At 44.4% G+C, this 12,577-nt stretch overlaps 1 protein-coding gene across 2 annotated transcripts in view; it reads right to left on the bottom strand.

The window, feature by feature from the left end:
* TMEM160 (transmembrane protein 160) overlaps nt 1-12,113 on the bottom strand; it is a 31,978-nt gene extending 19,865 nt beyond the window's left edge. The window contains exons 1-3 of one of the 2 annotated variants that reach the window (XR_010985340.2): nt 11,712-12,109; nt 5,658-5,682; nt 4,796-4,888 (exon numbers count right to left, since the gene is read on the bottom strand). Coding sequence is in view for 1 of the 2 variants with exons in the window: in XM_068123473.2 (XP_067979574.2) it covers nt 4,796-4,888; nt 5,658-5,682; nt 11,712-11,888 (295 nt within the window). In the remaining variant the exon portion in view is untranslated. Of the gene's footprint in view, nt 1-4,795; nt 4,889-5,657; nt 5,683-11,711 lie in introns of both variants that reach the window. The other variant, XM_068123473.2, reaches the window with a different exon arrangement.
* Nucleotides 12,114-12,577: the final 464 nt, after the last annotated feature.

Genomic DNA, 12,577 nt, shown 5'->3' with positions numbered 1-12,577 from the left:
AGAAGATGCTCCGTTGACTGAGATCCGGGTCGGGAAATTGACAGATTGTGTCAGTCCCAGTGAGTCGCAGAAGTCCTTTGCTGAAGAGCCATGGCTGGTGAGAGAGGTACCCACACCCAGCCAACTGGCATGGTGACGATTGAAATCACCACATATGAGGAAGAGAGAGTTGGGATGGGTAGATAGAAGTTGGTCCATATTATCAGACAGCGAGATGTAGATGGAGTCATCACTGTTTGGTGGACGGTACAACACACATATGAACAAAAGGTGGGAGCGAAGGGGAAGCCGTAGCCAAAGGTATTCCTGGGGGTGAGGTGGAGAGAGGGCAGTGGAAGGCGAGTGAGAAGAGAGTTTTTTTATAAAGATAGCAACCCCACCTCCAGGACGAGGCTCAGGTCTATCATGCCGGAGGAGGGAGTAACCTGGGAGAGATACCAAGGCATCAGAGACATCATGAAGGAGGAAAGTTTCTGTTAAGCAGATCACATCTGGTTTGTCAGAAGCAACCTGTATGGAGAGATCAGTCAAGTTTGAGCGAAGGCCCCGGATGTTTAAGGTCCATACCGTTAATGAAGAGGAAGGGGGAGCATCGGGTCCAGAACAGGGGGGGGAGGGGTAGGGTAAGATGTGGAAGAGGAGGAAGAGGTAGGGAGAGCTGTTGAAGGTGTGTCAGAGATTTCAGAGATTTCAGAATAGCTTGGAGAAAGGGAAGAATGGGGCGGACAAAAGGCTTGATGGAGATTGGGTGAGGCACAGTGAGGTGTTATTTGAGGAGGGGGAAGAGCGAGGCAGAAGGTTGGGGGAGATGAAGGTGAAAGTTGGAAGGGGGAAGAAGCAGGGAGGATGCTTTGAGGAGGAGGGGTGAGAGGGGAGTCTAGGAGGGGAGGAGCGAGGGAGAGTCTCGGAGGGGAGGGGTGTGGGGGGAGTTTAGGAGGGAGGGGAGGGAAGGGGCAAGGGGGGAGATTTGAAAGGGATGGGTGATGGGGAGGATTTGGAGGGGAGGGGTGAGATTGGATTTTGAAAAGTGTACGATTCATGGGAAACGAACATTTTTTGCAAATTGAGTTTGAGACCTTCGAGTCAAAAATAAGTTTGAGGACACTTAATGAGGGGTGGAGTTCTGGATAGTTTAGGGAATTTAGAAAGGAGGAACTGTAAGAGATGGTGTTATATATATTTTTTGGAATGAATAGATTTGGTGAGCAAGACGAAAGCATCCTTTTGTAGGAAAAGAAGAAAAGGGTGTTATAATATATGAGAGAAAATAGTTGTTCGGGGGAGAGATTATACATTTCTAACCACATGATCGCATGATCGCGAACGAAGAACGAACGAACAAAAAAGAACAACAAATAAACAAATAAGACCTGGGAAGGAAATATGTTTTTGGGTTTGTTTTTTTTTGAATAGAGATATTAAACAAGGAGGTATGGGGTGAACGACTGGGACGAAACAAAGAACGAAAATAATTGCAGCGCATTCGACGAATCGCTGAGAGAAAAACAAAACCACAAGGTCGGAGACGGTACGGTAGCCAAAGCCGACGAGTACTAGGCCTCAGAATACTCGATACGCATTAACCGACGATTGTGTATACATGTACGAAAAATTAGCACCGAAAATTTTCCAAAAGATACGCTATAGGTACATACACCGAAAGATAGATACAGTCTCGACAAAAACACAATTGAGAAAGATCACTTAGCTTCGAAAGCGTGAGCGCATGGAACAGCTTCGAAAAGACGTGACCTCGCCGTGATCCTTCCAAAATAACTTACTTTTCCCCTCTCTCTCTCCACATTATATAAATTAATCCTCCCTGTCCCGTCCACCATTTCCTTTATCTAGAGTCTAGACAATGAAAGAGCTGACAGGACTGGACCAAAACAACAACAACATGCATTTTAAGGCCATTTTCCCTGCGAGAGCGGGGGTTAGCCTTGCGGTCCCCATGACAATCCTCTCCATTTTGCCCTATTTTCTGCATCTCTCCTTGTTAACCCCCTTGCCCGCATTTCTTCTTCCACCATCTTCAGCCAAGTCTTTCTCGGTCTTCCCCGTCCTCTACTTCCTTCTACATTCATTTCGATCACTCTTCTCAACCAGTCACTTTCATCCTTCCTCAACACGTAACCAAACCATCTCAACCTGTTCCTCTTCACAGCATCAATCACAGGCTCTATTCCCATCATCTTTCGCAATTCATCATTTGTCGTCCTCTCTCTCTCTCTCTCTCTCTCAACGATAATCCACACATCAACCGAACCATTCGCATTTCCACCATTCGTTGCTGCTCTACGTTCATTACCCATGTCTCGCTCCCATAAATCACAACACTTCTCACACGTGCAGCATACACCTTTCCCTTCAGCTTCAACGACACTCCCCTCCTCATCAGCACGCCACTCAGTTCCCGAAACTTCTTACATGCACATCTCACTCTAGCAACCGTTGCCGAGTCTGATCCACCTTCTCCATTCAGCATGTCTCCAAGATAGCAAAATGTTTTCACACCTTCCAGCTTCACGCCATCTCCAAGATCCAACTCAACATTTCCTCCATCTGCAGCTCCCTCTGTGCACACCTTACATTTGAATGTAGCTGCCACACTGGTTAATGACCCTCTCAGACCACTACATTTTTGATGAAGCCACTCAGCGCACATTGTACATTGAATGGAGTTCACTCAGACACCCTTCCTGCACACAGCACATGGCCACTTCCCAGTTCTTTCCACCTCACCACATGCTTTACCACTTGCCATCACCTTCGTCTTTCCGATATTCACCTTCAGACCTTTTGTCTCCATACATTCCTTCCACTTGTTCATCTTTTCCTTCAGTCCATCCATACTTTCCACAATCAACCCCAGATCATCTGCAGACAACTCCCAAGGTAAACCCTCCTTTACGTTCTGAGCCAGCACCTCCATCATAGCTACAAATAGTAGTGGACTTAGTACAGACCGCTGATGCAATCCCACCTTCACCTCAAACTCCACTGTTCCCGTCTTTCGTCCTTCCAGCTGTGCGCACTCTTTTGTACATTGCTATCACTACTCTGATCAACCATTCCTCCACTCCTAACTTCCTCAATGCCCGCGTCAATACTTTGTGTGGAACCCTATCGAATGCTTTCTCCAGATCAACAAACCCAAGAAACAACTTCTTCCTCTTCTCCATGTACTTCTCCTGCAACTGCCTCACAATAAAGAGCGCGTCTGTCGCTCCTCTTCCTGGCATAAATCCAAACTGCATTTTGGTCGATCTTCACCTTCTTCCTTATCCTCCTCTCCAACACCCTTTCCAATACCTTCATTCCATGCTGCAATAACTTTATCGCTCGGAACGAGCCACACCTTTCCCCTTGTATAGAGGGACGAGGGTACTCAGTTCCCAATCCACTGGAATGCGGCCTTCTTTCACCACCAGATTACAGATCTCTGTCATTCTCTTCACACCCCAACTTCCTGCTGCCTTCAACATATCTCCCACAACTCCCGTTGGCCCTCCCACTTTTCTACTCTTCATCGCTTTTTTTGCTTCATTGCTTCGGCTTAGCGGTTAGGGTGCCGGCTTGAGATCCTAGGACCCTGTGTTCGAATCCCGGTCGATCGCTAAATTAACACCAGGGGGGTTGACTCAGCCTGTCATCCTTCCAAGATCGGCAAATTGAGTACCAGCTTGCTGGGATGAATGATCCCGGTGTGTACCCCGGTTTAGAATAGGTACACCGTATCCCTAGGCATCGTAAGAGGTGACTAAGGGTTGGCACCAGGAAGGGCATCCGGCCATAAAAACATTGCCTCAAACAGGGAACCATGATCGTCATGGGGCCAGCAAGGCTAACCCGTGCTCTAGCGTGGAAAATGGCCTTAAAACGATCATTCATTCATATTCATTGCTTTTATCGCTTCCTCAACTTCCTTCTCAGTCATCTTCTCTGCCGGTCCTAAAACTGGGTTACTCTCTATGTTGCCATCCCATTCATTCTCTGTATTAAACAGCATTTCCATATATCTTTTCCATCTTCCTTTAATTCCATCTGGGTCCACAACGATTTGTCCCACTTCATCCTTCAAGCAACTCAACCCCATCACATCACACCTCTCTTTCGCTATCTGCTTTGCAATCCTGAATACCGCTCTCTGACCCTCTTCCGACTCCAAGCGTTCTCCGAATATTTTCCTGCATGCCTCCTGCGCCTTTGCTACCTCTTTCTTTGCAGCCTTCTTGGCTGCCTTATAACTTTCATGCTCTGCTTTTTGTGCTCCCGTACCCTTCGCCTTCTGCCACTCCTGGACCAAAACCATTGCTGTAATTACTTTCCATCACGACATGTCCATTTACTATTATTCTTCGAGTCAATTTTCTATCCAGTCTGCTCACTTCTTTCATCTGCCACTTGTTCTTGCCATGCTTGCAATTCTGTCTGAAACTTCATATCAAAAACTTTCTGTATACTTAAGTAAGCACAGTTTACTATACTGGCATTAGGCACCGAACGTATTTCAAAATAATTACAGCAAATATATTTTGCATACTCGTGCACTTTTGATATAATATCACTGTGCCTACAAAACTCATTGCTTATGTCAACCAAACTCTTCCAATTCACATTCACCTTTTCCGGTCTCCTTTCAATTATTGCACCATCTGCTAATGTGAAAAGGTTTTTTTCCCCCAATTTACTCACAATGGTGCATAGTCCATTAATGAGCTCTGGCTTAGACATCAAATCCTCCTCATTTGTTTTACATTTTAAACAATTCCCTGTGGGAGCTGTGACACACCATATGCTGCCTCTCGGCCAACATCGCTCTGCATGTAGGAGACCACACCAATCCCAGTTGCGAGAAATCCATTACGCAGCCAGGACAAAAAGCCTGCCGAGGAAGAGGAAGGCAAAAAAATACAAAAAACAATAAACAATTGCACAATTATTAGCAATCATACACACTTGTTTGTACAACCTCCTTTGATGTAACAGGTACACCAGAAAATGAAAGGCTCTGGGGGAAGATTGCAAACTTGCAACACATTGCACTAATCCCCAAACATAAGGAAATACATTTGGTACAAGGAATGATATCCTCTCTTCTTCCAATGTACGTAATAAATATATGGCCCCTTTATGGACAGACTTGAGTAAAGGGAAGGTAAGGAAATGTGAATGCATAAATTATATCCAAAGAAATGAAGAAAAAAAAAGAAGAATATTTAGGAAAATGACTTACGAGGTCATTGTTCATTTTATTATGAATGTTAACGCAAGTGTTTTGTTCCCACAGATAGAAACGGCTAGAATCATAACCTGTATGGATAGAAAGCTCCTTGTCGGCCTTTTCCCTGTCTGTTCTGTTTCTTTTCCTTCTGTAATTCATGTTCTTAACACCTTCCCAAACGTAATTTATCCCATGTGACTACAGACAAATATGGCAGGTCCATGTGGTATGAATCAAAGGCACCAGACAGGCAAGAATGAACACGAATGCAAACACGAACACAAACACACTGCAAAAATAAAATACCTGAAGCAATCATGTGATAAAACAACGGATAAAACCAAAAACCAAGGTCAGATGTGCAACAAAACAAGGTCACATTAGCTTTACACAGACAATTTAATATCAACCACAACTCAGATAAACTTACCTGTCTCTTGTGCTTTCCGCATCATCTGCAATCACAAACAAAATGTTCAATAAAAAAGTCAAGGGGCCATCTGAATAGAATGCACACACAAGGAAGGGAAAGGGTTGGGTGTTAACTAAGACAGAATAGGTTACAAAAGGGCACATGTGAGAAAAGAGTGGGGGTATGTGGTGGGGAGGAGGGGTGGGGGGGGGGGGGGGAAGAGGAGGCGGGATAGGAGGACGGGAAGCAGAAATGTCAGAGTTTTCACTTAAACTATATTCTGGGCTCTCAACACAAGGCTAGTCATTGTGAGCAAAGTCTTCATCTTAAAAACAACTTGAATGTATCAGCATCAATGAAACATCTCATTCATCAGTGACAAGGTCAGCTCTTGCCATATACATTTGTCACAATATCTTGGATCAGTACCACCCTAATGCCGAGCCGTACCCCGAAGAAGAGTACCACGTACCATCTACTTGTGCTTGTTTCGGCCTGTGCCGGAATATGACGGGATTACAAAACAGCACAAATCTATCGAGCGTGTATAAAGCATGCAATCAGAATCATCCTAGGTGGACATTCCATTCGATATACTGATGCCATTCAATCATACATGTTGCTCATTTGCACAAACCAATCTTCAAAGCTGCATCATCTGTTACCACCAGCCCAATCCCATGCATATTGCACACGAAGCACTGGTAGCTTTGAAAGCATTCGGTGTTGCACTGAAAGGAACTTGAGCAGCCCGAACCCCACCTTACCAGATTGCTGAAACATGACATGGCAAATGCACATACCTCCTAACAGATATTCTTCCTTTAAATATTGTTTGATGGTTTTGCTGAAACTCTTGGACCAAGCGTCACTGAATTTAATTACCACCGATAGGCCGGATCTGGATCTGGATCGGCTTGTTCTTATCGCCGAAGCAATTCATCCACCAAGATTCATCTGAATCCCTGAATCACTTAAAAAATGATAGTATCTGGTTTCAAATCTTCACCAAAATAAAGTCAATTCTTTCTTTTCACACACCCAATCTGTCCACAAAGTTTCGCCCTAATCTGTCCACACCTTCTTGGGACATCGCGCTCACAAACAGACAAACAAACACGGATGAATAGACAACCTCCATCTACCTCCGGTGGTGGACGTAATGAATTATTGGTTCACGAGTTATCAAGTGACCACTATATTTTTCTTATAGTTACAATCAACCAATTTCACTTTCACGACATGGCCAAAGGCATGTGGACACTCCTTCTAATTGGTGGATTCGGCTGTTTAAGCCACACCCATTGTTGACAGGTATATATAATCAAGCACACAGCCATGCAATCTCCATAGACAAACATAGGTAGTAGAATGGACCATACTGAAGAGCTCAGTGACTTTCAACGTGGCACCGTCATAGGATGCCTCCTTTCCAACGAGTCAGTTCGTCAAATTTCTGCCCTGCTGGAGCTGCCCCGGTCAACTGCAAGTGCTGTTATTGTGAAGTGGAAACGTCCCGGAGCAACAACAGCTCAGCCGCGAAGTGGGAGGCCACACAAGCTCACAGAACGGGACCGCCGAGTGCTGAAGCATGTAAAAATTGAATTGTCTGTCCTCAGTCACAAGACTCACTACTGAGTTCCAAACTGCCTCTGAAAGCAACATCAGCACAACAACTGTTCATCGGGAGCTTCATGAAATGGGTTTCCATGGCCGATCACCGTGCGCAATGCTAAGCGTCAGTTGGAGTGGTGTAAAGCTCGCCACCATTGGACTCTGGAGCAGTGGAAACGCGTTGTCTGGAGTGATGAATCACGCTTCACCATCTGGCAGTCCGATAGGACAAATCTGGATTTGGTGGGTGGCAGGAGAACGCTAACTGACCGAATGCATAGTGCCAACTGTAAAGTTTGGTGGAGGAGGAATAATGGTCTGGATGTTTTTCATGGTTCGGGCTAGGCCCCTTAGTTCTAGTGAAGGGAAATCTTAATGCTACAGCATATAATGACATTCCAGCTGATTGTGTGCTTCCATCTTTGTGGCAACAGTTTGGGGAAGGCCCTTTCCTGTTTCAGCATGACAATGGCCCCGTGCACAAAGCGAGGTCCGTACATAAATGGTTTGTCGAGATCGGTGTGGAAGAACTTGACTGGCCTGCACAAAGCCCTGACCTCAACCCCATCGAACACCTTTGAGATGAATTGGAACGCCGACTGCGAGCCAGGCGCAATCGCCCAACATCAGTGCCCGACCTCACTAATGCTCTTGTGGCTGAATGGAAGCAAATCCCCGCAGCAATGTTTCAACATCTAGTGGAAAGCCTTCCCAGAAGAGTGGAGGCTGTTATTGCAGCAAAGGGTATAACAACTCTATATTAATGCCCATGATTTTGGAATGAGATGTTCGACGAGCACATACGGGTGTGATGTTCGGGTGTCCACATAGTTTTGGCAATGTAGTGCATTTATTATGACAAGTTTAAAATATATATACTTGTACCTCTTTGCTCTCTCTTGATGCGACTTATTTTTCTTTTATTGAAAATTACAGCTATACGGTATGGTAGTGTTTTTTGTGTTAATGTATTATTCTTAGTATGTTAAGGTTTCATAATATTTGGACTTCCTTTTTTGTATACAAAGTCAAGACTCGTGGGAGAGCTAGCACACTGAACGGATCATGACAGAACAGACAGACAAAAACAGGATGCAAAACACAAGCATACAGGAGAAATTCTAAGGAGAAAAAAATTGGAAAATTAGGAGGGATTTGGGTGAGGATCAATGAGGGTAGAAAAGATCGTGTTTTTGGATGGGGGATGACTTGAGATGGTGGTGAACTACCGTCTTGAAGACTGGTGGAGAAGAATGATAATTAAGAGAGTGTGGAAGGTGATTCCACAGATGGAAAAAAAGAGGGATAAATGACTGAAGGTGAGCAATGGTTCTGGATTTAGGCAGTTTAATTCGGAGGGGGTTGTTGGTGGACAGCATGCATCCCGCAGATACCTGGGGGAAGGAGGAGGACAGCACGGAGAGTGGACTCATCAGCAAAGAGATAGAGGGTTTTCCAAAGTCAGAGAGATCATTGATGAAGATTAGGAATAAGATGGGGCCGTGAAAGCTACAATGGGGTTCTCCAACCTTGACAGGGAGAGGGGAAGGAAGTGTTGCAGTGATAGCCACATTTTAGCTACGAGAGTGGAGGAAATCAATAATCCAAGAGTAGAGTTGGCCTCGCATTCCATCGGCAGATAGTTTGGAGAGTAAGGTGGGATGCCATACTATCCAAAGCTCCAAATATGTCAAGAGAGACAGCCCTCATGTCTGATATTGAAGGCCTCCATCAACTGTTGGGAGAGTCAAAGCAGCATGTCGAAGTTAAAGTGACGTAACCATGTCTGAATCTGAATTACTGATCTGAGATGAGACTGTTGGAGAAAAAGAAGGATTTCATATCAACTGCGATGACGGATTACATGAATTTGCTTATGATTGGGAGTAAGCCGATTGGTCTGTAGTCGAGAGGATCAGTTTTTGCACCTTCTCATTTGATGCTGTGATGATGTTGGCAGATTTCCAAGCAGATGGAAGATGACCTGTGGTACATGACAGAACGAAAAGGGCAGAGAGAGAGAGGAAGTGCAAGAGCAGCAGAGCAGGTGTTTAGGATGCGTGAGCTGATGCCGCCTGGTCCAGTTGTAGAGTCAGAAATTTTTCCACCTTCTCAGCTGCAAAAGACACAGCATCCAGAAGTAGCTGGGAACGACTGGGAAGGGTGTGTACAGAGAGAGAAGTGTTAGGGACGCAAGATTTTGAAAAAACACGGAATTGAAGCATTCGGACTTCTCACGAGCAGAGTCGTCATTGGTTCCATTTGAAATGAGGGAAAGGATAGATGGGGAGCATACACCAGACACAGACTTAACAAGGTGCCAGCCACCAGGTTTTAGCAGAGGGAGACAAGTTTCAAAGCTCATTCTTGAGATTGGACAGAAGTCGTTTTTCTGGCTCTCCTGAGAGTAGACACACTTGTTGCGGGATTTGTGGAATGATCCGAGGTTGTCTTCAGTTGGATTTGCCTACCAGTAGAAGATTGTAAGTTGTTTCAAAGCAACTGACTCACCACAGGATTCAGAGTACCAAGAGCGGGAGGTTTGGCAAGACAACTGAAGACAAGATGGGATGAATCTGTGCACAAAAAAGTATGTTTCTGTGGAAGAATTGACAAAGTCAAAGCTACACTTGGGGACGAAATATTACTCGCATGTATCAATTGATGATAATGATGATCAATTTAGAGGTAAATTTAAATGTGGAAAAACCAAATTTACTCCAACAACTCTATGCTGCCACTCTTAAATAATTAAATACAATCCAGAGCTCACAAAAATAATAATAAACAATCACAATAATTCTCTAAGAAATTCTCTAAGAAAGGAATTATCTTCCAGAGAGAAAAAATAATCACACTTAGCTCGTCTTCACGCCGATGAAACCAAAGCGTTCAGAATCATTGGAATCTCCCGCGATGAAGCTACCTCCGAGGGCCTTTCACTTACTTACCACAGCCAGGTTGGTGGTCTTTCTGTCTTCTACCGACTCCTCTCCAGCCTTGCACCTCCAGCTCTCTCTGGGCTCTGTCCCCCAAATATTCCTACAGGTCGCACAAGATCTGCCTGCAACCCTCTTATGGTTAAACTGCCAAAATCAAGACTCTGCTCACCTTCACTCCTTCATTCCTCTTTTGTCCCACCTCTGGAACAAACTCCCTCACTCTCTTCAATCCCACTCCTCCCTCCAGGTCTTTAAAACAGCTGTTCACCACCATCTCTTATCTTCCCCCATCCAAAACCTTGATCTTTTCTACTCGCGCTAATTTCACCGCAATTCCACTTTTTTGAAATACCAACTTCTTTCCTGGAAGTCCTTGGTGTCCTTGTGTTTATACTTCTCCCACCCCACCCCCCCCCCCCCCTTCCCACGCCGCCTCCCCCCAAGCCCTATCCCTCCCACACATTCCCGATGTCCCTGCTCTCAAATGTTGCGTTTATGTGCTTCCCCTTCTCTCCCCATCTTGTCTACCGCTCCCCTTTTTATATACTTTGTTTGTCTGTTTGTTTGTGTGATAAATGTTAGCTCTTTTACGAGCCTCCATTCTGTATACAAAAAAATAAAATAAATTATGACCTCCAACCAAATTACATTTGCTGTACTTGTATGCAAACCACATCATTAACATATTTATCTATAATAATAAACGTCAGGGTGCATGTGTCTCCTCCATAACTCCAAAACCATAAAACCTCATGGCCCGAAACTTTCCATGCATACTAAGGGAGTGCATGAATGAAACCTTCAACATTCTCTTACCTTTCCAGTTGCTTCATTTGTCCTTTTGCTTAACTATTTGTCATGAATTTGCTGCTCAACTTTGAGTGCTATTCTTCGACGATTGTTAGTTTGAAAACTATGGAAATACAGTCAACAGCAGCCCTTTTTTTCAGGTCGGATGTTTACAGGTTGTATTTGCTCGATGTAAATCTTTTTTTTTCTTTTTTTCTTTTTAAACACGAGATCGCATTGTTTCACTTTTGTGCGATCTGCTTTCATTTAAGATGTCATTCCATTTCATTAGGATTTTGGAGCAATGTTATCTTGCATATAAAAGCGAATGAGACATTTTGTTTGTTTGTGATGCTACTCCTCTGAGCTCCCAAGCCCAAAGGTCAATTGTGACTAAACTTTATAGAATCACATTTTTTTACCACGATACACCTTACTAGGGGTGTTACTGTTTAACAGTCATTTTTCTCACAACTCCAACCGCATCAGCGGCAGACGCCCCCACATAAATGATGCAACCAGCGGCCGGGTGCTTCCAGCGCGAAAACGAGGTCAGAGCAGACTACAAATATCAGGTTTCTTCTTGGAGGAATCCAATGTTGGCAAGTATGCAGTTTGATTATCCAACAACAAACCAAACAGAGTATGACTCCACACACGGTTACGCCGAGCTATACAATACATTGATAACCGTGAATAGGTGAATGATCTGGGCCTGTAAACTCACCCACGCGTCAGCTCTGTCCAACTCCGACAGCCGCCCGTTGTCTCCCAGTCGCGGATTCTTACTCTCGGAAAAGGCACGACCACGTTGTGTCCGCCATGACTGTAAACGCCTGGGTGCCGACCGTACGGACTGACCCAACAGGCAAGTGACCCTGGTAGAACAAAACAAACGAGCCATGCGCGAAACCTACACTCTACCCTAACCGGAACTTCCTTTATTTATACACCGCCCCTTTTTATAAACTTGCATATCAGTTTCTTCAATTTACCCATATTATTTACAGATCATGAAGCCAATGCAGCTTTAACAATTTTACTTCATTAAAAATGACGGAACTTTAGGTCAACGATGTAACGTTCAGCAGGCCGAAGGTCCGTATGAAACCGCCTGTTATTTGTGGGTGTCGGCAGTTGCTGGATAACCATCGTTGTATTTTTGTAAACAAAAATATACAGATATCTGGGTGAGTACGACAAGAAAGAGAAAAGATAAAATAAAGCAGATCAAAAAATAATCTCAAGACATACGAGCGCAACCGTAGAGTGAACTTACACCTCCCACGTTTAATCCATATCCATACACCGCCTAACAAAGTGCTCCCCTCCATGAAGCCAACAAAACCTTAAAGAAGGGATGAAAATGAGCTGAGGAGTTGCAATGTTAATGACAATAATAAACATTGAAAGAAGGGACTCAGATAAATCAAAAAGACATGTTTATTAGTTTATTACTCCAAGTCCAACCATGACTTTTTACAGTGTTCGCAGTCATGGAAGGAGGCTCTGCATCTCGAAGCATGCCGATGTTGCTTACCTTGGCGGGGCCTGAGATAATGGCAAAATGAGAAAGGAAATAAATAAGTTCTT

This window comes from Myxine glutinosa, chromosome 1 (assembly GCF_964187855.1).
Source record: "Myxine glutinosa chromosome 1, kmMyxGlut1.1, whole genome shotgun sequence".
Taxonomy (NCBI): Eukaryota; Metazoa; Chordata; class Myxini; order Myxiniformes; family Myxinidae; genus Myxine; species Myxine glutinosa.
Note: the sequence above shows the minus strand (reverse complement) of the source record. Positions and strands in the feature narration are given on the sequence as shown.